The sequence below is a fragment of the Poeciliopsis prolifica genome, unplaced genomic scaffold, assembly GCF_027474105.1.
Source record: "Poeciliopsis prolifica strain line A6 unplaced genomic scaffold, Auburn_PproV2 SCAFFOLD026, whole genome shotgun sequence".
Lineage (NCBI taxonomy): Eukaryota > Metazoa > Chordata > Actinopteri > Cyprinodontiformes > Poeciliidae > Poeciliopsis > Poeciliopsis prolifica.
In genome coordinates, this window is record NW_026562401.1 from 7226681 (window position 1) to 7253472 (window position 26792).

At 37.1% G+C, this 26792-nt stretch overlaps 4 protein-coding genes across 4 annotated transcripts; 2 read left to right on the top strand and 2 right to left on the bottom strand.

Moving 5' to 3' along the window:
- Positions 1-20: 20 nt before the first annotated feature.
- LOC129371361 (uncharacterized) lies at positions 21-26792 on the top strand. The gene is made up of 6 exons (XM_055047926.1): positions 21-82; positions 2201-3426; positions 4014-4090; positions 4349-4462; positions 22142-22486; positions 23037-26792. The coding sequence occupies exons 2-6, from the start codon at positions 2214-2216 to the stop codon at positions 23838-23840; spliced, it is 2553 nt and encodes an 850-aa protein (XP_054903901.1). The 5' UTR covers positions 21-82; positions 2201-2213; the 3' UTR covers positions 23841-26792.
- tlr21 (toll-like receptor 21) lies at positions 5252-10069 on the bottom strand. Its single transcript, XM_055047925.1, has 3 exons — positions 9987-10069; positions 8642-8711; positions 5252-8546 (listed from the first exon to the last, which is right to left on the bottom strand). The coding sequence occupies exon 3, from the start codon at positions 8423-8425 to the stop codon at positions 5489-5491; it is 2937 nt and encodes a 978-aa protein (XP_054903900.1). The 5' UTR covers positions 8426-8546; positions 8642-8711; positions 9987-10069; the 3' UTR covers positions 5252-5488.
- Positions 10174-11480, bottom strand: cnfn (cornifelin). Its single transcript, XM_055047942.1, has 4 exons — positions 11409-11480; positions 11156-11272; positions 10914-11050; positions 10174-10729 (listed from the first exon to the last, which is right to left on the bottom strand). Exons 2-4 carry the CDS (start codon positions 11268-11270, stop codon positions 10640-10642), a joined length of 342 nt encoding a protein of 113 aa, XP_054903917.1. The 5' UTR covers positions 11271-11272; positions 11409-11480; the 3' UTR covers positions 10174-10639.
- Positions 15582-18163, top strand: cxcr3.2 (chemokine (C-X-C motif) receptor 3, tandem duplicate 2). Its single transcript, XM_055047929.1, has 3 exons — positions 15582-15626; positions 16190-16312; positions 16491-18163. Exons 2-3 carry the CDS (start codon positions 16277-16279, stop codon positions 17589-17591), a joined length of 1137 nt encoding a protein of 378 aa, XP_054903904.1. The 5' UTR covers positions 15582-15626; positions 16190-16276; the 3' UTR covers positions 17592-18163.

The following is a 26792-nucleotide window of genomic DNA, read 5'->3' on the forward strand; positions in this document are numbered from 1 at the left end:
GGCTGCGCAAAGAAACGCAGATTCGGTGTGTTGCCAAGCAACGAAAGATTCAAGGGTGAGGGAAAATAACCGGACTATTTCGGTAAGGCACAAGTGTTGTCTAAACACTTTTATGTTACTGTATAATACTACCTTCATGTTCTCTAGTCACTAAATGTTAACGTACATTTAAAGTAAATGTATTCGTTTTTATATAGGTGTGTCTGTTTTGTTTTTTTTTATAATCCACAGCAGCTATTTAATTCAGATTTGATTTAGATTAGATTACACCTGTTGGTCGACGTTACCAGCTGGCTAACCGTCGTTAACTGATGGGACGATCCCAGAAATAAAGGTTTATTAAACGTATGAATCCACAAATGCTGTCAGACCTAATATAATTAGTGCGGAAACTCTGTCACATGTGTATGTCAGTTTGACACAGAGTTGTGGATGCCCTGTTTCCGTTGTGGTTTGATTTCCCTATGACTCGCACTTGGTGACTCATTTTCTTATGAGTAGTTGGTGCTGCTGGTGTTGTGTTTCAGGTGGCCCTTTGCTTAGCTTCCTGATATCATGCAGGGTTATTGAAAATTACATACACGTGGCTCTACTTAATGCAACAGGACCAAAAGTAGCATGTCCTAATTAAAGTTTGAAGAAAAACTCAATGGTGCTTGCCACCATTGCTTTTGTAACCTTAAAAGGGCTTTGTCTGCTCCATCTCAAGTTAATTACTTGTGATTTCTGGCAGGAATGGACTTGTTGCGGACCTTTTCCAAAATAACGTGAAGAGATGGTACTCAGATTTCTATGGGAAGTCTGCCATCTCTGAAAGTTGTGGTTTGCATCAGCAGCTGCAGATAGATTCTTAGAATTTGCACTTGTGCACGTTTGCACAGTTAATTTCTCCTAAATGTACTACTGTTTTATAATCAGCCTTTTTTAGGGGCCAGTCATCCCCAAAAGTTTTGAAACAGACAAAAATGCTGCTTTTTTGTCGTACAGAGTTTATTTATTTATATTTATTTACAATATTTGCCAGATGTTTGTATGACACTTTGAAGTTAATATGCATTTAAACAATTAACGAAGGCATTCATTAAATAGTGCATCACATTACTAGAGTGGTAACAGGTTCTGAAAAGTATATGGACATGAACCTGGGATTTGAATGCTTTGGTCCCTAAGCCACTTATGTCTTACTTTAGTTTTGAGGCTGATTCCATTTTTGTACAGTGAAAAGCATCACTCATCGCCAGAATTAGCTCTGAATTGTCTGACGAACCCACTTCTGATTCAAAAATAGTTTGATACTATTTTTAATTAGTGCAGGATTTTTAGGCAATTTATGAGTGGTTTTTGAATAATTCACTGTCAGTATTAGATGACTCTTTTCTTCTCCAGACAGTCTTATTCTACATGTTTTTTTTTTGTTGTTGTTTTTTTATGAGGAATACTTTTACTGTAGTCAACTTGCACCCCAATCTTGAATGTGATTGGTCCTTGATGCTTTTCTTGAGGATATGCCTTTTTTGGTGCTCCTCTAGTACTTCTAGCAACATTCCCACTTTCCAGATGTCATTCCCAAGCAAGTTTTGCACTGTTGACAACCTGATCTGTTTGTTTAATTCCTTTGGTGTTTGGAGATAGTCCTGAAAATTGTTGAACTTTATTTGGTACCCTGAAACATTTGTTTCAGCAAATACATTTCTTCTTGCTTGTTGAGCCCTTTTGATGTAAAGCAATGACAGCAGAAAGTTTTTAATTGGGGGAAACTGCTGTTGACATCAATTTTAAGCAAATATTACGCTCTTCGTATCGGCTGTGCTGTGCTTATTAACACAATTTCCACAAGCTTCCCTTAAAATCAATGAAATAGGGGATTTCAGGTTGTTTTGGGGTAGCACGAAATTCAGTCATATCCAATAAATTAGACCAGTTTTCAAAAGTTTATTTATTTTAAAGGAACATGGCAAAAATGTAAAGCAGTGTTAGGTTATAAAACAATCTCTCAATCTTTGAACATCTTCTAAAGCACTGTTCAATCCCTTGTCTGAAAATGGAAAGCACATTACATGACTGCAGACTTAACAAGAAATGGCCATCTGCCTGTGTGGAAGAATTTAAATTGTTGAAAAATAGCTACGAGAAATCTCAATTGCAGTTTTCCTGAGGAGACAAATATTTTCATTTATCAGTTTATGTTATCTTTCCACAGATTCCCTTGCAGCATGAGCCACGAATGTGGCAGGTCTTCATCAGAAAAAAATTACTTATACAACAATCAGTCAAAAGCAACAGATAAAAAGTGTTGTGCCACCGCACTGACTGGGGACTCAAAATATTCTAACCATGAAAGAGACAAGCGGCACAAAACAAAACGCCTTAGGACCCGCAAGGAGAGATGTCAGATGAGAGCTGACAGGAGAGACACCTCAAAACACAAGTCACACCACCATCACTGTTTTTCCCAAAGCAAGAAAAAAAATCCATTTTACTCAAACAATCACCACAGTTGTCATTCAGCCACAAGGAAGAACACACAAATTTTAAGCACTGTTTCACAGGAGCCGAGTATCATCACAGAAAGCCGCCTCTTAGGACATCATGGTCTCTTCAACCATGAGGTGAAGTCCATCAATATTGAACGTGTGCTAAGTGAGCAGAGTAAACTTGAACAAAGTGAGGAAAAAACAAATGACAACAATAACACCCCCTATTTATCATCAACACCTCATAATCCCATTGTGCTCTCCAGTTATGGTTTGCTGGGTGCTGACACTGATGTACCAGATAAAAAGAAAGCAAAGACTGGTTCTAAGACCAATGATGACTCCCAAGATATTGAAATGACAAACCTGCAGTTCAGCAATCCAGGGGCAGATATCACATCCAGTCAGAGACTTCATCAGCAACTTCCCTCTTCTTGTGAAAGTTTGAAAAGCACCAACCAATCTAAAAGCCGCTTCAAAACAACAAAGACCAAACACACAGAGAGTTGTATGTCTGGAATGGACAAAGCCTTACATCCAAAGCCTCTTGATACTAAAGATAAAATCAAGACTGTGAACAAGACAATAAATGAAGACCAGGACTCTTCATCTCAAACAGATTATCTAGTATCAAGTCCACTGCATGTTACCTCAGTCTCTGCTGACAACTTTGACCAACAGAACTTACACCAAGATCCAAACAACGTATGGAAGACCACACATGAAGTGGCAGAACTTTTGAGTGAATGGCTGCATCTTCCAGTTCCAAACAGGAGAAACTTATCGTCAAAAACCAGGGAGGTGTTACTAAAAACCCTGCAAGAAAGACATGGGCCCCACCTTCAGGCCAACCTCCAGGAGATGCAGCGATCGCTTAGATTTCATAAAGATCCTTCACAGGTCTCAAATGAGCAAGAACAGATGATTAGGGATGACATGCTTTTTCCTACAGGTAAAAAAATTACATTTACTTAATTTTTATGTTTAACATTTAACTTTCTAAGAAATAGTAGTTCATAGTTTGACCCTTTAATTCTGATCACAGCATAATTTTGGATGGCTTTTTAAAACAGAACAATTTAGTAATCTTACTCTTTATGATCATACTATAGGAATCTTTGGCCTTGAACAATCATGTTACATAATGATATGCTCTGTAGTGAGCAATCATTAAAAATATCCTAAACCTTTTCATGGAAACACATCAATCAGTGAAGAAAAAAATATTTTTTTCAAAGGTTTTCTTAATTATTTTTAAATTAGGTTTTAAATAGCCTACTATTTTGAAAGTAGGTTATTTAAAAGAGATTTGTTTTTGGGGCAAATGTAGTTGAAGAAAATAATAATCTAAATTTTGGCTTTATTTATGACAGCTTCAAATGGTGTTGATGCTTCAACCAGGGTTGAAATTTTTTTCATGCCATGAGTTGTAGCTTAGCAACAAATTACAATACATGTGCATAGATATAATTTGTTTTAAAAAGCAGTAGTATATACTTGGATTTACAGCAATTCTTCAGTTTTGCTTCCCTCTTTCAGATGCATCTGTGAAAACCACAGGAAGTGAACATTTATGCTGGACATCCAGCCCTCAGACATGCAACACTCTACAACAGGTATTGAGTTTAACGCTACAATCCTTATTATTTCAAAAATAGAGGTACAACTCAATATTTATTATTGCTTCAGGTTTATATACAGTATGTCAGACTGCATAAACAAGCAAAAAAGTAGGATTGAGAGAAGAAAACACAGTGGGCATTTTCAGCTTTAGACTTTTTCATTCAAACTTCATTTTAACTTTTTTTATTGCTATATTTTGAAAAATGCTTTTTAATGTTAAACACTATATTCTCTGTTGTTTTTTTATTAAGATTACTGAAGAGTTTGCAAACCCTGTGGACACCTTCGTCAAACCCTTGGATGAAACCTTTAAACCTGGTTCCTTTCCCTTTCTTCAAATGGACTTTGAGCCTTCTGGAACCTCAGTGAGTGACATTTTTGCTCGCTCTCCCATATCATGCCAAGTAGACAATGTCTCAGGGCCTGAACTTTGGGAAACCAACAAATGTAAGACTCAGGAGTCAGATTTGCTTGATTCGTTTCAAAAAAATTTTGTGAACCAAACTAGGAACGTGAGAGAGCGGCTCAGTGAGCAACAGACGCATCATAGCAACGTCCAGCCTTCCTTTTCCCACCAAGATAGACATTCAGCAGACCTGCATGTTTTTCCCTGGGAACAGAACTCATCTGAAACTGACAGGTTTTATTTTGATCCCTTCTTCCCATCAAAAAGTCACAGCCGACCGCAGAGTGATCACTTACAGGCTTTTGGTCAGATTTCACCTGTTCACCAGGATTTTTGGCCAGATCCTACTGGCATGATGCACTACCCCCCATCACACATGCTTGAAAGAAACCTGGCACCTCCATCTTTATCCTTACGAAGTCCAGAGCACTGGACTTTTCCTCCTATGAGACTATACTAATACGTGGTTAAGCTCTGAATGGACAACTACCTGCTGACATCCCTCACTGAGTTTTGTACCATCAAGACAAAGTATTCATGTGTGCTCAATTTGAAGCACACACTAAAAAAAACAATAGGTGACATCACAAACTATTTTTGGTTCAATTTATGTTCATTGAAGGGAAACAACCAATTATGCATTGTTTGCATCTTTAGAACACCTTTTATTATGCTGAGTGCTACATTACAAATACATGCACAAAAGTGTACAACTCTAAGAAACTTGAGTTTTTTTTGGCTTAGAAAATGTTGTTTAGGAAGTTGTTTCTAAGTTGTTTCTCACTTATTGTGACTGCCAGACAAGATGTCCATTTGTGGAAAAACTGTTTGACAGAACATCTGAGAATCTGTAAGAATGCAAATGAACATAGAAATAAATTGATCATAACATGCTAAATAGTATTGGTGTCTGAATAAAAAAAAATATGTATATACATTTGCAATTGCATTACAAATTTTGTGCCAATAATCAAAGGGGACTTGTTTAAGGTTGCAAATGATCGTCATCGTCCGATAAGAGTTTCTCATAGTTTCCTGTTTCATTGTTGGTTCGAGCAAAGTCTTCATCTGTGTCATTTTGTTCGGTTTCCAGTCTGTTGCTTGCTCTGATTGCCCTGCGCAGCTGATTCCAGAACAGCTCTTGGGCCTGTGAGGGATCAGTGCAGTCAGGGCCAGGCCACTGAAGATAGGTCTTTTTCAACATAACTTTCCTCATGCGGTGGTAGGATGACAGCTGCCTCTCGGAAATTGGCTCCAGAAACACGAGCAGAAGGACGTCGCGGTGCTCATCGAAGAGCCTGTAACTTGCGAGCTGGATTTCCAGAGAGCACCACTCACTCTGGAGGAAGTTTTTGCTCACGACACAAATGGTTTTTCTGCTGCTGTACACTGCAGTGACGATGTTGTCCACAATGTAGCGACCCACCTCAAAGTCCCTGTGATGCAGGCAGAGCTTAAAAGACGATCCGTTTCCCTCCAAGTTGGGCAACAATTGATTCATGACCCACTCCTCATCAGAGAAATTATAGGAGATGAAAGCATCATATTTGCACTTTTCCTCCTTCTCTCTGAATCTGCTCCAGTGATCACTAAACCAGGAGCGGAATACATAGTAGCTGTACTTGATTTTCCAGTACAGTTTGACATAAAGCAAAGGAGAGACTGTAAATAGAAAGATCACAACTGCAGTACTGAAAAACAGATACTTTCCTTTATCAATATAGCAAACCTTTGTATCAAAGTTGTGAAATTTCAGTTTTTTATCCACTTGGCATTTCATGTCGTAGAGGTAGACTATCTGAACATTTGGGTTATTAACTGTGTAATTTTGCAGAAGGCTGTTTTTGCAGGTACAGCTAAGAGGGACATTACGTATGTCAAGATAATGGAGTTGAGGTAAACTCTCGAGAGCATCTACAGAAATGCTCTGCATCACATTACGATTTAGCTGCAGCATGCGTAGCTGTGTAAGATTCCCAAATACATCCTTGGAGAAGTTCTGAATTCCCATATTTTCTACCACCAACCTGGTCAAATTTCTGAGATTCTTGAAGACTCCTGGTTTTAATTGGGCCACTCCAACACAACAGTTATCCAGTGTGAGGAAATTTAAGCTTGTCAGATCATCAAAAGCTTCAGGAGGAAGAAAATCTATTTTGTTGTTGGTGAGGCACAAAGTTTGTAGCGAGTGGAGTCCTTTGAAAAAATTTTGAGGTAAAACAACAAGGCCATAATTTCTCTGGCTGTCCAGTTTCAAATCTCTGAGTTTGCTGAGTTTTACAAATGGTGAAATGACACTTTTTTTGTAGAAATGAATGAGATTTTTTTGTAAATCCAGCACTGTAAGCGTGTCTTGGAATGCATGGTAGAGAGACGAGTCAATGTGTTTCAGGTTGTTTCCATCTAGGTAGAATTTTGAAAGGCTTTTTAATCCATCAAGGCCAGAAGGATGTATTTGGGTGATCTTATTACCTCCAAGGTCCAATGTAGTAAGATTTCTTAGGTTCATAAAAGTCCCATTAAATATGACAGAAATGCGATTATTGCGCAGATTGAGTATTTGCAGGTTGTAATTATCTTTAAATGTGTCATTAAACAAATCAGTAAGGAGGTTATTGTCCAGTCTGAGGGTCTGAAGATTTTTCAGCCCTCTTAGGGCTTTGCGATGGAGAAAAGCAACATTATTTATGTTTAGCTTTAGCGTCTCAATTTTTGGCATGTGGCTGAAAGCATATCCACTGACAGAGAGGATGCGATTGTAACGGTAGCTCAGTTCTTTTAAGTTGTTAAAATGGGCCCTTTTACAGCTTTCGAGTGAAGTAATATGGTTGTGCTCAGCATTAAACGTCTTGATACTGACTTGATTGCCTAAAAAGTCCGAGCAGTGTACTTTTTTCAGATTATTGTTGGATAAATCCAAAGCTCCAATGATCTTAGGACACATGGACATGGAGAAATTTGCTGTAATATGAATGCCATTATGTGTTAAATCTATATTTTTAATCAAACTCAGGTTTCTTCTCAGCATTGTGCATAAATCCCCAAGTAGTCTGTCATCCTTTAAACCCATCCCTGAGAAAACAACATGACCTGCATTGATGTTGCTGATTTTTAAAAGCTCCACTGCCTTGACACTGGTTGACCGCAACTGGAGCCTCTTTACGTTGCTCAAATCCACTCCTTCCAAAGCTGTCGTGGAAAGCTTTGAATTAAATGACAGATCAAGCACCTGGATGAATCTGAAGAGTGATGGATTACATCCCAAAGTATGCAGATTGTTTCTACATAGGTTTAAAACTTTGAGGGATTGTGGTAGAGATATATTTAAATCACGGAGTGAAGTAAAGTTGTTGGAGGAAAGATCTAAGAACGTTAGATTTGTTAGATGGGATACCGACTTCACAACTGCAGAAAAATAAGTAAGATTGTTATTCCTCAAATTTAAGGTTTTTAGATTAGCAACATTGGAGAAAATGTCTTGAGGCAATACCTTTAAAACGTTGTTTGTCAGCGAGAGGGAGGTAAGGTTATGCAGGTCCTCAAACAACAAAGGGCTGAGGTCTGACAAATTGTTAAAGGACAAATTTAGATGCTTAAGTTGATGCAGAGTCTGGAAAGCCGAAGGATCAATAGTATTCAGCTGGTTCTGATCCAAACTGAGATGCTGTAAGTTTGGTAAATGAGCAAAGCTGTTGTTGGGAATGTGCTGCACAGGGTTGAAAGAAGCTGTGAGATTGACAGCGGATTCTGGGAGATCTTTTACTATATCAGATATTTTTGTGTAGTTTCGATTTTGGCATTTAAAACTTGTTCGGATATGGTAAGGATCTGCAATGCAGCTTTTAAAGCTGTAGCTGTTGATGAGTTGAACTGCACAGAGAAAAAGTCCAAGCAGCCTAAGCTGATAAGTCAGAGAGGCCATTTTGTCTAGACAATGTGGAAAAAAAGCAGACTTCAAAAGGTTTTGAACGTTGCCATTCTTGGGTCTCTTGTGACGTCAGATGGGACCTCAATGTAGCTGCACTTGAATGTAGAAGAGAAATCTGGGAACAAAGATTAATTTCAAATCAGATTGTGTTAAATACTTCAATAATTAAAAAAAAAATGTTGTAAATGCAAAAATAAATTTCAGTTTTACCTGTTTTCCTTGTCCTTTCAGATGGAGTTGTATGATTCAGGTGTGATTGTATTTCTCATGAAACTGGAACCTTATGATAAAAAGAATACATTGTTTCCTGTTTTCAATACTTTCATATCCCCACGCCCCAATCCCTATTTTTCTTCTTCTGTATAATTACATTATGGAACCGCAATCTTCACAATGCTTATTTCAAACTTGTTTGTTTCTGCTTTCCAAATATCAATTAAATGAGAGATTACTGCCAGCAGTAAGTATTATTAAGGTACATCAAGGTATTTGAAACTACAAAATTGTAAATTATCCTATAATTCAAAGTAATTTCAATTAAAGTCCAGAGAAAGTGCCAAAGTGACCAGACTTTTTTTTGGCTGGTTAGAGCTCAGAGCACCACAGTATTGTTGCACACTTGTGGTATTTAATTTTTTCCTTTTAACTTTAGAAAAACAAATCTTTCAATTAGAAAACACTGATGGTCATTAGCAACATTGGTGGAATGGATTCTAAACGAGGAACCCTCAATTACCTTTATCACTGATTTAAAATTGCAGTTGGTGTACTTGGTGTCTGTCTGTTAAGCAGCTGATTGCAGTATGGCACCAGAGAAGATAGCCTGACTAAATAAACTTCTATTATCAGCTCACAAGGCTCATTCTCATAAATAGCCCTTAATATTGTGTGCAATAAGGTGCATACCTCTTACTAAATTTGGCAGACATTTATGATGTCATATTGCTTTAGTTTAATCAAGATAACAATGAAATATTTGCATAGCAGTATTATGACTTTAATAATCTTTACATTACATTAGTTACACTTTAAGAATATAGCATTTTTTTATTTTTAAAGAAAAGAGATAAATCATGTGAAAATTTTTGTTAAATGTCAGAAAAATCAAATGATAAAACATGCACTATTCACAGCAATAGGAGATAGATAAGACTAACTGTTAGCTTAGTCACCCTCACATGACTATGTTAATATTTAGAAGCTTTTCTTGTCCTCATTTTAGCCCAGAGAATTTCCAAAGTTGTTAACAAAATCTATAACTGACCTGCATCTCAAACTTTTGTCATCAAGTCAGAGAAAATTGTCCAAGAGTGTAGCATAAATTGCAAAATGAAGACATAAGTAAACAAGTAAACGTTTTGTACAGTGTCTTCAAATAATCCATTATTGTGTAGAACCAGTCATGTGACAATGTGACTTCACTTTCAAATTAAAGGCACAGTAGCATATTCACTTTATCATTTACTTTATCTCTCAAAGAAAATTTATAAATTTAGTGTCTCAGACTGATCTTAGAAGGAAAAAATACATCAAACTTATTTACACACTTTCTTACCTGTTCAAATGAACTCTGTTCCTTTCACCTTGTTCCTTCAGAGAGCTCTGTCGCTACATGACTGAAAACACGGACTTAGTCAGAAAGAGGAAGATAGTGGCAGCCCACTAAAGTCCTTTCAAATAAAGCAAGACTACATGACTTTAAAATAAATGAAACCCACAATTTGCTATTTCCTACTTGTTTTATTGAAGTACCAGTGATTGTGTAAGCGAGTACAAAAAGTACAAAACATTACTGTAAAGAAAATGTGATGCACTATTGAAACACAATTAAATAAAATAGTTATGAATAATCTTATTAAACCTTTATATGTTTGATTTTCCAAAATCATTTCTGCAAAAGGAAGGACCAGTGCTGCTTTAAATTTCCTTATCTTTTATTGTTAATCCAACACAGTGACTCTATAAGGCTTGTAAGATCTTTTAGCTTAGTTTTAACTCTCTATTTCTGCCTTCACTTTAGACCATTTACAGCTTATGAAGTAGATGTATAATAGTAAGACATGTTAAAGTAATACAAGATATATTTACATTAAAAATGTAAAAAAAACCCATTAAATTTCTTAAATTTTTCTTCGATCAAATTCACAATGCTAATTTTTGCTTTTTTATGTCTTTTCACAGTTATTTAAAAATTAATCAGCAATCTGTTTATCTTCTCATCTTCTGCTCTCGCGCCATCTGACACAGTCCACATAAAGGCAGGCAGGCCATGACCACCCAGTCGTCACACACAGAGCCCTAAAATTCAGAAACATCATACAAAATGTGAAAAATGAATATGAACTTTAACAAATAAAATGTAATTAAGGTCTTACACCCACAAAAGGTCCCCAGAATTAAAACATAATGGGTTGCTTTTTTAAATTTAGCATGTTATTTTTATCCTCCTTTGTTTTGTTTAAAGAACAACTTTTCCACTCACCTCAATGTTGTATTTGCTACGTATGCTTGTTCTTAAAGCAACCATGGCACCTGGGAGGCAAGGTAGACAGCAGCAATCCCCATTATTTTCAGCCACTTTACAACCAAGGATGCATGGGACAAATGCTCCACATAAACCTTTTAGATGAAAGGCAGATAAATACAATAAAAATTCAGATTTGTTGGAAAAAAAAAAAAAAAACATAATTAGCTTCCTTTTTACAGTTCCATAAAAACACATACAGATGCTACAGTCATCACAGCAATCGCACACATTTGTATTCCAATCTGAAGAACGTCCAGTTGTTACTGTGTACTGGGTAGGTTGAGAGGTAATGACATTAGACTGGAATGCCATGGCTAAAAGCAAAAGAAAAGAAGACTTTCAATATTTTATACTTACTCTTTTTTTTTGTAATTATTCAACCAGCAAGTTTAACTTTATACCATCTATGACAGAAAATATAATAGATACTAAACGGATGTCAGACATTACCTTCTTTGTATTTTACTTCTTACTTCTTCAAAGTATTTTCTCTGATGTCGAAGATGGTCACAGTCAGAAAATAAGCCCTGGAGAGAAAAAGCAGAGCAACTGCTTTTATATCAGCCGTGACAACAGACACAACCCAAAGCACAACATCTGCTGATACCACATGTCAAACAGTCTGACCATCTGAGCAAGTGCAAACAGTATGTATAGAAAAGAGTCATTTAGCTTTTAGGGCGTATTGCAGGTTTTGAAAGGCTTCACTGGACTTTATCAGCAAAACGTAATTAAGGAACAAAGCAGGCTTCAAGTGCATATTCATATTTTAGTCACTTTGGTGAGGTGTGGTGTGTTGACTTACTGAGGGTCCAGCTGAGTATAATAAAAAGAAAGAGTAAAAAATAGACTGTGACGCTGTTGTCATGAAATAAAGATCTTTCAACACAAAAGAATAAACGCTGTGTCTCTATTGGCACACAAGTCCTAGAATATCTGACAAACTGTACATTGGGATTGTACTGTCTGCCACTGAACAGAAGATCCCCAAAAATATAATAATAATACAATTTCTTTTCACAACTTAACTTTATATGTTTGAAAATAGTATAATAGTATCCTACTCTATGTAATTCTATAATTTCTTTTTAGATAATTGTTCATCAGGACTGACAGGTAAATAAAACCCAAGTTTTGAACGTCTCAAAAATGCTTTTTAATTCAGAATCTTAACATCAAATATGTGTGGCACCACTGCAGACCTGCCAGGACGAGAAGGACAGGTGACATGTGGGAGGAGAGAATTAATGAGAGAAGGTTTTGTTGAAAGGAGGTTATAGGAGTTGGCCACCATTTGAAAGAAACTAGTTCTGTCAGATGAGACCAAAATTCTACTTTCTTGCATGAAAACAGTTTGTGTGATGAAAAATACTTCACCCTGAACACACCGTCCCCACTGCAGAGCACAGTTTTGGCAACATGATTAAATGTGCATAACGTAATTTGAAAGTGATGTCAGAAAAAAAAAAATTCTTTCTGTCTTTATACTACATATGTAAACATGTTGTGGATTTTTCAGAAAACTTGAGAATTTTTGTTATGAAGAAAGCTGTGTGCAGGAGAGTGAGAGTGTGTGTGTGTGTGTGTGTGTGTGTGTGTGTGTGTGGGGGGTGGGGGGGTGGTGGGTGGGGGTGACTAACAGGTGTGGCCACTACCTGGAGCTCATCAAGCCTAACCAGGGGGAACTAAAGTAGGAGTGTAAATTGTTTTCTCACAGTATGTGGTAATCAGGCTCTCTAATTCTATCACTTGCTAGTTCCACAGCTGTAGCAAGTTAGCATTCACCTGCTGACGTGTTCAGCTCTCACTCCACCACTTCCCACTGGCTACAGGACAAAGACAGAATAAGTAACCAAACCGCACACACGCACGCTGTTAATCGCAATGTCTTTAGATACGTTCTCCTCTCCTGGAGAATTTTAAAATCCTCAATACCATCCCAAATATCAAACATTAATCACTTATATTCCTTTTTAGTTTGGACCTGGATCAAGGGTGCTGAATATTGATTTTACTCTAATAATGTTTTTTAGCTATAAGCACCTGTTGTAGCAGCAGGTTTTTATTAGCACCTTAAGAGCTACAAAAAAAATGTTGCATATGGCAACCTCTTAAAACGCCCTTTTTCCACCGCACCTTACTCAAACACAGATCAAATATATAAAATAAACAATATCATGTTAAAAACTAATACAATGGAGACAAATCATGTTGAACGCAGCATACCGTAAGTATAGTAAAATGAAGCTTTTCTCAATATCAATAATAATTTGAATAGCAAAGGTTTTTGCAATGTGCCACCTACTATCCATCCTAAATTACAACACTTTATTTTTCTTTCTCACTGTACAAACATGTTTTAGGAAATCTGAGCATTTCCTCCAAATACTTAAAAAGTGTTTAGAGGACATATTTAAAAATGCTGCAACAACCAGTTTGCATAACTTTTATGGCCATTAAACATGTATGGACATAAAAGCCTCATCGAAGCTGTAGATACTATTTTAGCCACAGAATCTCTTAAACATGCGAGTTCTTTAATGAAATACTTCTGAACGTTTGAGCCACAACAATTCTCAACTACAGAGTGACCACCAGAGAGCAGCAACAAGCTAATTTCTAATCAGCTTGTGTCTTGCTGTTCCCATCAGAAAAGCTTATCAGTGTATATGTACAGATAAAAAAATGAAAAATAAAAGAATGTTGGAAGCAAACTGAAAATTGTTGCAATATATACATATCTGGCTCCCGTCAAAGATAGAAGGGCATCTAAAATATATATCAGTTGAGTATGAACACCAATCCTCTCTTGAGAAACCATAACATGCTAAGTGTTGCACAACATTTGTTTTACGAGAAGACCCTAAGATAAGATGCTTTTCTTGAAACAAGTCTAACCACAAGACTCTTCAGTTCCTCAGAAAGTCAGTGCATCCGTTGATTAAAAAAAAAAAAAATCACACCATGACTTCAAAATAATAGGCTGGATTTTTTTTATTGCTCTGTCTGCCTCGTTGGTGACTGTGTCTCACTGTGTGACTCATGTATACTCTTAAAAGCGGCACTGAGCTTTGTCACCTTTTGTTTGTCTGAACTCAGCCTTCCTACCTTTTCTTTCTGAACTCAAATATGCTTTTGTTTCATGTAAAAATAAAATCTTCCAAACACTTTAGAGGACAAATGCACTGAAACAGCATCAACAATCTGCAAACTCGCAAAGATTCAAGGTTTCTAAGACTTTAAAACCAGAGATCATTATATCCAAAAACATTTGTCACCAAATTGGAAAACTGAACAAACGCAAAATATATTGCAGGAACAAATATTTAAAAATGCTGAAACAACCAGTCTGCATAACTGTAGACAATACCATTGAATAAAGATCATTTTCTTTAGTGTTTTTTTTTTTTCTCTGTCTATTTTGGGACATATTTTTCTTTTTAAGCAGCATCATTAATTGAAATGGTTTGATGAAAAAAAGCCTTTCCTTTTACAGTGTTACTTACGGCTAATATATATATATAAAAAAAATGCTTTAAATAGTTTTCAGCAATTATCTAAATAAAATAATTTTTCTTATTTAAAAGTTGTACTTGTTGGAGTTAGTGGAAAAAGGTGGAGGACAATGCATGAGAGAGATTTTTCCCTATTTAGTTTAATGGTATTGTTTCTTGAACCTGCCACAATCACTAATGTATAAACTCAGTCATCCAGACCAGAGGAAAACATTGTTGAAGATTTTGAAATCTCCAGTTATGATCACGTACCACAAGGCGTGTGGACTGACAAAAGGTGTTAGCTGTTTTACTGCAGTTCTGCTTTATATTTTGAAATATTTAGTGACTGTGCACTGACACTGAACTTTAAGGTGCACAATATTTAATATTTAGACCATCAGACAGGCCTAAAATGATGAATGGTCTACACATATCAAGTCCACAGCATTCAGCCATTCATACACTGATTGGTAGCAAGCTATTGGATAGCTACAGCTATGGCTGCCACCACCAAAGACACAACAGAGCAGGGATTGAACCTGCAACGCACTGCTTGCAGGGAAATACAGATGTTATCAACGTTGCATTTTGGAAAAACCAGCACAACAGAGGTAATTTAAATACATAACAGTGATTTATACCAAAGATCATATTTGTCGAAGTACTGCTGTTAGGTGGCATCCCTCTCTGGAACATGGCTACGGATTCACATGGATGTAAAGCAAGGTACCTATGATGCTATCAGTCAGGAATGAATGTTCAGTGTTAAACTCATTCACTTGGAATCGTCCAAGGCACATGGTAATGCCACATCTGAACAGGGTATACAAATAATGACATGTGGAACGGAATCAATGTGGTGTAGCAAAGTATTGGTTTCAAGATGCATAATCTTATGCAACCAAGTTATTGCAACTTTTTCCACTTTTTGCATATTTCCTGTTTGCAGATGTTTGCTTTTCAGCTGAATTGTACAACACAGATGACATGATGAACGTGAAGCCCCCTTCTTCCCCAAAAAAACTAAATGCTCTTATCTATACACACATGCATGTTGACTTTTTAACCACATAGATGTGCAAATGAGTTTATATCCTGTTCTCTTCATTTCTCACTTGCCCTGCGCCTCATTTGGTCACATCCTTTTTTCTTCACAAAATCTCAAGAGTAGGTAAGTCTTTTTTAAATATATATTGTTATCCTACATTTCTTAAAATCTCTTGAGTAAATATTGAAAATGAGTTTAATTTTGACAGTAAGCTTTTTTAAAACTATAGAAGATTTAGTAAAAATCTTCTGTAAATCTGTATAAGATTACTGCTGCAGACAGAGTGTGGAATTAAACATTACAAGCCAAAGCTGAGCAAAACAACACTGATGATTCTGTCCAGCAAGCGCTTTCATTTCTCCAGGGAATAATATTTTTTTTATATTTTAGTAAAAGCTATTTCTGCTTTTCTGTCAATTCCAAATTTTCACTTTTGGTATTGTAAGGCACAGTTTGAATGCTGTAAAAACATTTTTAAAAATCTGCATGGATTCTGAAAGTTCCATATTCACATTTGAATTAAGCAGAAGTTTTTGAAGCTGTCTGCAGACGTCTTAAAAATATGTCACAATTTCCTTGACACACTCATCCACTCCTACTATAGTTTTATGCACATCTGTCCAAAGTGTACAAAGATTCAGTTCCTGAATTTTTAACTTCTTCTTTCTGATTCCTTGTCATTTGAGACTCAGAGCCTGTTCTGATGCTTTTTTGAGCTGAGTGTGCTCTTGGATGTTTTCAGCCATTCTGCTGCCTCTTTGTTTTCTGCAAACATGGATTCAATGACAACAACCTATTATTATGATGTTGTAAGTAGACATTTTAATAATCATTCTGTAATCATTCTAGTTCTGCTATAAATTTTTTATAATCAAGGAAATTGTGTTATTAAACAGAAATTATTTCTTCAGATGGAAATGCATTAAAAATATAGGTAAAAAATGCATCAATCTGACTGAGGTTTTCTTTTCTCCTATGAATGATCAGAGTGATGAGGACTATGACACCGATTCTCCAGGAACTGAGGAGGTGATTGCACCTCCATGCAATACAGAGAGCATCTACGGTTTTGCTAAGAACTACTCCCCCATTGTGTATTGCCTGGTGTTTGTCCTGGCTGTCGTCGGCAATGTCTTGGTGTTGTGTGTGATCAGACGCTACCGAAACTCCCAGAGCGGAGGAGCCTGTGCCTTCTCCCTGACAGACACTTTCCTCCTGCACCTGGCCATTTCTGACCTCCTGCTGGCCTTCACTCTGCCCCTGTTTGCAGTGCAGTGGGCCAATCAGTGGGTGTTTGGCACAGCAGTTTGCAAGATTTCTGGTGCTCTCTTCTCTTTGAACCGCTACAGCGGCATCCTCTTCCTGGCTTGCATCAGCTTTGACCGTTACCTGGCCATCGTTCACGCCGTCAGGTCAGGGTGGAAACGCAGCACTTGCCACGCTCAATTTGCATGTGCAGCCATCTGGGTGGTGTGCCTCGGCTTGAGCGGAGTTGACATTGCATTCAAACAAGTGGTGGAAGTGGACCTTAATGACGACGGCGACGAAAGGATGCAGGTGTGCCAAGTATGGTTCATGAAGAATCCCGACCAGTGGCAGGTGAGCCTGCAGCTTGTCAGCTTGAGTCTGGGTTTTGGTCTTCCCCTGCTCGTCATGCTCTACTGCTACGTCCAGATCTTCAGGTCTCTGTGCAACGCCACTCGTCGTCAAAGGCGCAAGTCTCTCCGTCTCATCATCTCGTTGGTATCTGTTTTCGTCATCTGCTGGGCTCCGTACAACTGCTTCCAGCTGGCAGACAGCCTGCAGAAGCTGCGTGTGGTGGCTGGAGGCTGCATGTTTGGTTATGTGCTGGACATGGGGATTCTGATTACTGAAAGCCTGGGGCTTTCACACTGTGCCCTGAACCCTCTGCTGTACGGCTTTGTTGGGGTGAAGTTCAGGAGGGAGCTGCTGAAAATGTGCAAGGAGATGCTTGGGCAGAGAGGCTGGGTGGGAATTGAAAGGTTGAAGGAGAGAAGATCTAGAAAAAGCACAGGATCTCTAACATCTGCAGAAAGTGAACATACCTCCTACTCCGTCATGATCTGATATGGTTTAGAAGTGAAGTAATAAATGTGGCTGAGTGGTGGAGAGTGAGGTTTGAAATATATAGAAACTTCAAAAAAATAATTCCACAACAACTTTAATGTCTGTTTATGTAACATTGGTGCTTAATTGTCAGTGTAGTTCTCTTCATGTTGTTTTTTTTTATGTCTTATTGTCAACACTGTAGCACTGCATAGATTGTACAAGGTGAAGCTATAAAGCGTTTCTGGGAACGTGCAGATTTTTCTGTCCCAGGGTTACATCTTGAGAAATATGGGGATTTCTTCATACTTAAAAAAGCTTGTTCAGCAGTTTCAAGCCTGACTTCACCCTCAGCAATCAGACTTCTTTGTCACAGTTTATTGCTTGTCCAATTCTCAGGAGGTCCACCTGTATATATTGAATTGCTGGATGTGTTAAAGGTTTATCTTACTATTTTTCATGAAATGTTTTTTTTTTTCTCTCAGATAGATATGTTGAACGTAAAACTTTGCTGTAAAAGAGGAAATGAACCAGGATTTTGTACATATTAAAGTTTCTCTATGTTTTCTATGGATGATTTCTTGGAAATAAATTTTTTGCAATTAAGATAAGGTGTCTGTCCTTTATGTAATTTGACTTTCTGCAGACATATGCAGAGGTAAAGTGCAAACCCTGGGTCAATGCAAGTGATGCTATGAGAAGACAGGATGAACGTTGACCTTTACAAATCAAATAGTCAGCACCTATTCTTGTTTTTGTAGTGGTTTAACCCAATAATACCCAGAGTGTATCAGCAAAAATACTATTTATTGTCAGCAATTAAAGTTAAAGCCAAAAAAGAGTGCTAGGTCAGCAAAAAAGAACCTCTTTTTGGCATAAATACCAATATTTTGCAGACATAAAAGCATTATCAGCAAAATGTTCTTGCTGCTATACCTAATTCTTTGCAAATGTTTACATTAGGAATTTAACAAAGTGAATGATCTCATGTTGGACATTTAGTCTTGGTGCATGTTTTTTAAAAAAAGAAAATCTAAGAAGAATAACAAATCAGCTCTGGTGAATTTTAGGTTTTCATTGTTTTATAAAGTACAGAATTCAAAGCCGGGCTCCACATGTAATATGGTATCAATACGTTGCTCAAACATGTCAAAGTGTTTCTAACATCAGAAAAAGCTCAGATTAAGTTAAGTGTATCATCTTATGACAATGCAAAGCCAGATTTAGGACCATCTGCTCTTTAGACCACCCACTATGGCTCCTAAAGCCCTAAAAAATGTAAAGGCAAGAGAAACTCAAAAGTTTCTTGGAGGTGTTTTTTTTAATATATGCATGATAATTTGCCAAAGAATGGCACTAACAGTACAAAAAATTTCATTTTTTTTATTAAGTAATATTTTTTTTGGAAGTGGGTCGCAAATAGTTCTTTATATTGATGTCCAAAAGTCTATATAAAACAGAAGGCCCAGTTGAAGAAAAATTGCAATAACCCTAAAAAGTTTAATTGAAATTGTTCTTTAGTTTAAAAATATAACTCCTATACTTTAAGTCATGTTCCTTTTGGGCTTTACATCAAAAAGTCTTGAAGTTAAAAATGACTCACGGTTGCAACGGTTGCTCACCCAGGTTGTGCACAACCTGGGTTATGTACACATGAAACTTGCTTCAATTTACAATATGATTATATAAATGCCCACTTTAAAAAGTTTATTTGAAACATGACAGCATTTTTACAAAATGGTTGACTTCACAAAGAAACTGGTGTTGAAAAATGTTACAATAACTGCCACTATGACACTTCTTCAAAATACAACTTAAGTTTTCAACTTACAGTTTGTCTGAAGGTTTGCTGTGGTGATTTCATAATTACTTTAGAAGTCTGGCTAACTGGATATCTTCACATATAAAAATGTCATATATTAGCCATCAATATGAAAATCAGAAAAAATAATAAAACAATTTGTTAATATAAGGCTTCACTTCTTTGGCAAATTTTTTTTTTTTTTGTTTTGCAAAACTAAAGTCCACCATAGTAAATAGTGTCTGTGTCATTGGTGAGACACTTTCACAGCAATGGCTTCACCACTGGTGGTTCATGTGGCTGAAGGTGCTTCATATGTGTGCAATGCATGACTCATGCTTCCTGAATTGATGTTCAGTAAAGCTTTGTGTCATCTTTGTACAAATTTAATGCTGCGTGTCATAAGATGAACTGTATCTACATTAAGGTTTGTTCAAAATGGAAAGTACGTGAAAGAGGATTTCTGAAATCATGGCTTAAAACTCGAGAAAGGCAGGCCCATTGTTTGTTTTAGTTTTAAGTGGAAAAACATAAAAACCCCAAAAGTTTCAAAATTTGTTGTAGGACTATTATTCCAAACCCACTTTTAGAGCTACTTTTATCTTCAGTTATTATGTGTGATGGTCTCCAGAAATTCAGTACAGTATTGTAAAAATGCAAAGATCACACCCTGTACTTCACAGTCCATCAAGGGGATATAATATAATTTTCAATTAAAAAAAAAAAAACAAAAAAAAAACAGAAAAGACAAATATGCAACCGATGTTTGGAAGTTTTTGATATCTAGAAAGAAATCCCACTTGAGATATTTAAATACAGATTTCAATCTGTTATTGCAATAATCGGGAAATAACCGAAGCTAGATTATTCCTCACTTAATCCCACTGTTCCCTCTAAAATATTACAGTTTTTTTCATTTAAATCTTGGAAGAATTAATACTTATTCCTTATTTCCCGCTAAATAAGTGACGAGTCTGTTTTTCATCCCATACAACAGCTCCCTCTGGTGGAAATGTCCCGTTAGTGCAGCATCGCTTTGTGTTTTTCACTCATTGGTTGTCAAAGTACTTCAACACTGACGTGTGCGGAAGTGAGGAAAGGTCGTCTTCAAAATTACACCGTAGCGTCTTAATATATTTCGTTATGGCATATAACTTTTTCCAATTAGCTGAACAAAAACCCGCAACGCGCTAATTTAAGCAATTGTTTGTGTTGATTTGTATAAGGCTTATATTTATATTTTGGTAAATATATTTTATTGCAGATTTTATTTTGAAAAGTGATACAACCAACAGGCTTTAGGTCGTGTCAGTTGACAGAAAAAGGAACACAAAAAGCGTTTTGTAAAATCGAAAGCAGCAAAGTGAGAAAAAGAATTGAAGTCTGTGTTTGTCCCCCTTTATTTATTTGTGTCTTTACTGTACAGTCAGATCTGCCTCAGAGACGCACAACTTCCAGCAGGTGCGCGTTTTTCTACGTCAGTCTTGATGTCTTTCTCTTTCTTTTTTTGTTTCTGAAGATCCACCCCTAAAACTCGCTCCAAACGGTTTCGTTTCTTAAACAGTCATGATCAATGACGTATAATTAAGAAAACCAATAAGGTGTCTCTGTGAGCAGGAGTTTGTTTGTTTTGGGGTTTTCTTTTTACGCAGAACTTGACAGCCGCTTGTCAGCTGCTGCAAAACGCCTGGCATCTTACCAAAAACAGGGGGCGTCTTGTTTCACTGTCCGAGTCTGCCTGGCGAGTTGTGCGCAAAAAAACTGTTGCGTTTATCTCTGCACACCGCGAAGGCGACACCTGAACAAACCCTGCAGCTGAAACCCTCCGGGGCATATCGGTAAGTGATCGCACAACCTCTCTTGTCTGCTACTGGAAACTGTCGCTTGCATTCAAACTTCAGTTTCGACTAGACCAGGTCTCAGTTTGTGGTCAAATGCAAGTGACCGAAGCTCACTGTAAACGTGCTTAAGGTTGAAAGCGAGGCTGGATTTGACATTTTCAGCACAGTGAGGTTGTGAAGCATCAGTTTCCACTTCATGATTTCCCAAAAGACGTTACTTTAAAAAGCACAGAGGAGGTTTAAAAAAAAAAAAAAAAACTCATTTTCGTCTTTGAGTTGCTGACGTCAGAACAGGCAAGGAAATAGATGAGATGCATTTGTGTATACTATGGGAGGAAATGTATTTTTCTAATAAATCCCGAAGTTCCTTTTCAATCTGTCTTTGTTCTCGTATTGTCGTAAATAATACACCTTAACAGTTTTACTGCGGATTTCCAGTGAAATTTTTAGAATGAATTTCACTCAATGCGTGAGTAATCAGCTGGAAAAAACATCTAGTATACTTAAAACTCTTGTGCCTAATGTGATGTCATCCTATGGCATGTGCTCACACAACTTGGACAGATTTTATCTTAAATAAATAATGTTTTACAACAAACATTTGACATGGAGTTGACAAACTGCATGTGAAGTGACTGAATCGTTTGACATTGAATTGAATTATATTGAATTATAAAACTGTGTTCATGTGTGAGCGACTAACAGGAATTGGTTTTTTTTTTAATTTCGTAATAATGACATTGCACCATTTAGGCTATGTGTGAGTGTCAGCACGTTATTATGAGCTGGATTTCCCAAAGGAATGTTTTTTTTAATTGTTCTGCTCTGTTGCAAAGAGAAAGAGAGAGAGTAGAGAGTATAAATGTTTGTTTTTGAGGTGCTGAGAGGCTGTATCACTTCTGAACTCTCTCCTGTTTGTGTCTCATAAGCTTACAATGGTCATTTTGGATGGAGTGTTTAACCAGTCTTCTTATGACTATGACAATGACTACGAAATTAAAGATGAAGATGAAGATGTTGATGTCCATAAGGCAGTGTGGATCCCAATTCTGTTCTCCATATTGGTGATCGTCGGGCTGCTGGGGAATGGACTTCTCCTGGCAGTCCTGGCTCAGAAGAGGCGACCCTGGAGAATATCGGACAGCTTTATTCTCCAGCTAGGGGTGGTGGATATCCTGCTGTTGCTCACCCTGCCCGTCCATGCTGCCCAGGCCACTCAAAGCTGTGGATGGTGCTCACAGATTGTCCTCATGGTCTGTGGAGCTTTTTTTAAGGTAGGTTTTCTGTTGAAATCTGACAGTGAAAGAGATTTCTGTGAAAATCGTTTGGCTGCAAGAGCTGTGTATATCCTGTATCTAAAAAAAAAAAAAATCTCTTATCAGACAAGCCTTCTGCTCTGGGAACATGAACTTTCCTCACATCCTTTCCAGGTTTTGTCTGGGACATGCAAGGAAACAGGTTTCTTGATGTAGCGTCAACTCTCTGTGTGGTACCAAGTCCAAGTTAGAAATATAACCCAGAACTACACAATAACTATAACTATTACAAACTAACAATTTTGGCATTGCTGTAGAAGTGATGGTAAGATGCCCTATTTACCTATTCAACAGGATTTAAAGAAAATGTCCTAGTCAAAGATGCTACAAAGTTCCTTGAAGTATGTCAGACATATTATCCAAACCATATTGGATAATATGGTTTGGAAATTGAAATGGACTATTTTATAGATTGACTGTATAAAATAGTCAATTTCCTGAGGCTGTGGGAATATTTTTAGTGACTTTCATAAAAGGTTTTCTTCTGACTTTGTTTTTCTTTTTCTAGATCAACCTATATGTGGGGGGATTTCTTCTGGTTTGCATCTGCCTGGATCTCTACTTCTCCTCCACACATACTGGCTGGTATAGAAACCACAGAACCAGCTTGGTAATCCTTGGCTGTCTGCTGGTGTGGCTCATTTCTATCAGCCTTAGTGTCCTGGATGGGATTTTTCTTGTCAATACCGAGTCATTGCCAGGAAAAGCCCTCTCTGCTCATCCTCACCTCAAAACTAAAGTTGACTGGCAGCTAATCTCACGTGTGCTCCACCTCGGAGTTGGCTTCTGGATCCCGGCACTTATCCAAATTGTGTTCTGTTCCCACATCATGATACAATGCAAATCCAACCGCCAGATCAAGATAAGATCTGTTCTGCTTATCCTGTCTCTGGTAGGAGCTTCCCTGCTCTGCTGGATCCCATACAACATCACCCTTATAATAGACACCATCTGCTACACAAAAACGTTTCTCACAAGCGTTTTTGTAGATCCTATTAATTCTTTAAAAGCAGCCGTGAAAGCCACCTCAGCTGTAAGCTGCATCAGTGCCTGCGTCAGGCCTCCTTTATATTTTTTGTTTTGTGGAAATTTCCGGAAACCAGTATTCAGCATCCTTACATGTGCAAAGGTGGACTGCAAGAGCTCACTGTGGGAGCTGGGTGTGGAGGCGCCACATGACCAGTGTCACTCAGAGGAAGAGATGAAACAGATGACAAAAAAAACTGGTAATGATCGACAAAAATACGCCGGAGTGACTCAGACATCACCTGAAGGACGTCCTGCTCAGAAAGGGGAAGTTTTAAAGCCGTAAGACTTCTGTGGGAATGTGGAAAGTTCATGTAAATTATTTTAAGAATAAAAGGGAAAAGACCCAAATTGTGTAATGTGAAAGTTTCCAAGCCTCATCATGGTCACAGGAATATTTCACATTCTTGCTCCACAATCTAAGCTTGCCATTTTTACTTAAAAAGTATTGAGATCTTTTTATATTTATATATATACATATACAAGTATATATAATATATTGTTATGGTTGTGTTTCATATTAATGGAATACAGTCATATGAAAAAGTTTGGGCACCCCTATCAATCTAAATTATTTTCATTTCTAAATATTTGGATGTTTGCAATAACTATTTCAGTTTGATATAACTTATGGACACAGTAACATTTCAATATTGAAATGAGGTTTATTGGACTAAAAGAAAATGTGCAGTACACATAAACACAAAATTTGACAGGTGCAAAAATATGGGCACCTAAACAGAAAAGCGACATTAATATTTAGTAGATCCTCCTTTTGCAACAATAACAGCCTCTAGTCACTTCCGGTAGCTTCTAATGAGTTCCTGGATCCTGGATGAAGGTATTTTTGACCATTCTTTGCAAAACAATTCCAGTTCAGTTAAGTTTGATGGTCGCCGAGCATGGACAGCCCGCTTCAATTCATCCCACAGATGTTCAATAATATTCAGGTCTGGGGATTGGGTTGGCCGTTCCAGAACATTATAATTGTTCCTCTGCATGAATGCCTGAGTAGATTTGGAGCGGTGTTTTGGATCATTGTCTTGCTGAAATATTCATCCCCGACGTAGCTTCAACTTCATAACTGATTCTTGAACATTAGTCTCAAGAATCTGTTGATATTGAGTGGAATCCATGCGACCCTCAACTTTAACAATATTCCCAGTACCAGCATTGGCCACACAGCCCCAAAGTATGATGGAACCTCCACCAAATTTCAAAGTGGGTAGCAAGTGTTTTTCTTGGAACGCTGTGTTTTTTTGCCGCCATGTATAACGTCTTTTTTATGACCAAACAACTCAATCTTTGTTTCATCAGTCCACAGGACCTTATTCCAAAATAAGCTGGCTTGTCCAAATGTGCTTTTGCAGACCTCAAGTGACTCCGTTTGTGGCGTGCTTGCAGAAAAGGCTTCCGTCGCATCACTCTCCCATACAGCTTCTCTTTGTGCAAAGTGCGCTGAATTGTTGAACAATGCACAGTTACACCATCTGCAGCAAGATGATGCTGCATGTCTTTGGAGGTGGTCTGTGGGTTGTCCTTCACAGTTCTCACCATTCTTATTCTCTGCCTCTCTGATATTTTTATTGGCCTGCCACTTCTGGGTGTAACATGTACTGTCTCTGTGGTCTTCCATTTCCTTACTATGTTCCTCACAGTGGAAACTGACAGTTTGAATCTCTGAGATAACTTTTTGTATCCTTCCCCTAAACAACTGTGTTGAACAGTCTTTGTTTTTAGATCATTTGAGAGTTGTTTTGATGTGCCCATGATGCCACTGTTCATAGGAGATCCAGACTGGAGAACAACTTGCAATCGGCCACCTTAAATACCTTTTCTCATGATTGGATACACCTGGCTATGAAGTTCAAAGCTTAATGAGGTTGCCAAACCAATATTTTGTTTCAGTAAGTCAGTGAAAAGTAGTTTGGAGTATTCAAATCAATTAAATGAAAAGGGTACCCAAATTTTTGCACCTGTCAAATTTTGTTTTTATGCATATTGCCCATTTTCTATTAGTACAATAAACCTCATTTCAGTACTGAAATATAACTGTGTGCATCACTTATTAGATATATCAAACTGAGATAGCTGTTGCAAACACCCAAATATTTAGAAATAAAAATAATAAAGATTAATGGGGGTGCCCAAACTTTTTCATATGACTGTATATGTTATTTTACATGTACCAAGTACGTAGAAGTGTCACATTACACATTTTAACTGATAACAGTTGCAATCATAAATATTCAACCTCTATTGCAACACACTATAGTAATGTGTTTGAAGAAAACTGACAATAAGTGTCAAATTATGTTTTTATATACGTTAGTTTGACCTTCAAAGTTCAAATGGAAATTGTGTTTGATCATGCTTCTCTGTGCTGCTCCTGCCTTGTTTATGTTTGAACAATTTTAATCTTTTGTCAAAGACCACTCAAATATGAGGTTTGTTTCTAAATAAGCTGTGATTGAATCAGAGTAGTACTTCTGGTCAATAGCTTGCTGGAGAGTTCAATGATAAGAAGGTTAGATTTTTCAACAGATAGCAACATGTTCCTTTTTCTAATGGCCTGCATGGTGTTTGTTAAAATCCACGAGGCCAGCCACATGATCAAGATTGCAATTGGATTTTATGTTTTTAGGAGAAATTCTTATCCTTAAGGTACTTTGGGTGTTGGCTTTTTATTTGTTTCTTTTAATCTTTTCCATAATTCCAAAGCAACACATTTATTTTGCATCACAGAAAAAAGTAAATGAGGGTTGAATGAAGAGTTTCCAGACGATTGATAATGTTTTACCTCCACTTAAGACCATAAAAACAGTCAGTCAGATTTAAAAACATTTGGTGAGAGTTGAGTCTTTGGCATGGCTATCCTAGCTAACACAGAAGTACTTAATCAAGCTTTTTTGTGATAATTTTTTGTATCATTCAACTCATAAAATAGAAATTGAAACAAAATGTTGCTCTTTGCAACATTTTGCAAAGAGCAAAATGTTGCAAACCTTAAAGATTTTAAGGTCTTGAAGAGACCTTAAAATCTTTATATTTCAAATACTTCTGATTCCAACATGTGTGACAATTAGAGCCAGATGCTATAAGCTCTCTTTTTTTTCAGTGTCATTTCTTCATCAAGTGTATAAAGTTGCATTTTATCCCTGTACAGTTAAAGAACTTCAGCAGTTGTATTCAGAAGGTATACAGTTACACCCAATAAACTGTTTCTTTTTCTGTTTTA

Excerpts from the sequence above, each read along its gene's own strand:
- tlr21 (XM_055047925.1), bottom strand. The coding sequence starts at position 8,425 with ATGGCCTCTCTGACTTATCAGCTTAGGCTGCTTGGACTTTTTCTCTGT.
- cxcr3.2 (XM_055047929.1), top strand. The coding sequence starts at position 16,277 with ATGGATTCAATGACAACAACCTATTATTATGATGTT. Across the intron at positions 16,313-16,490 it reads CAACCTATTATTATGATGTT|AGTGATGAGGACTATGACAC; the intron begins GTAAGTAGACAT and ends ATGAATGATCAG.
- cnfn (XM_055047942.1), bottom strand. The coding sequence starts at position 11,270 with ATGGCATTCCAGTCTAATGTCATTACCTCTCAACCTACCCAGTACACA. Across the intron at positions 11,051-11,155 it reads CTGTGATGACTGTAGCATCT|GTTTATGTGGAGCATTTGTC; the intron begins GTATGTGTTTTT and ends TTCATCTAAAAG. Across the intron at positions 10,730-10,913 it reads GTAGCAAATACAACATTGAG|GGCTCTGTGTGTGACGACTG; the intron begins GTGAGTGGAAAA and ends TCTGAATTTTAG.
- LOC129371361 (XM_055047926.1), top strand. The coding sequence starts at position 2,214 with ATGAGCCACGAATGTGGCAGGTCTTCATCAGAAAAAAATTACTTATAC. Across the intron at positions 3,427-4,013 it reads TGACATGCTTTTTCCTACAG|ATGCATCTGTGAAAACCACA; the intron begins GTAAAAAAATTA and ends TCCCTCTTTCAG. Across the intron at positions 4,091-4,348 it reads CATGCAACACTCTACAACAG|ATTACTGAAGAGTTTGCAAA; the intron begins GTATTGAGTTTA and ends TTTTTTATTAAG.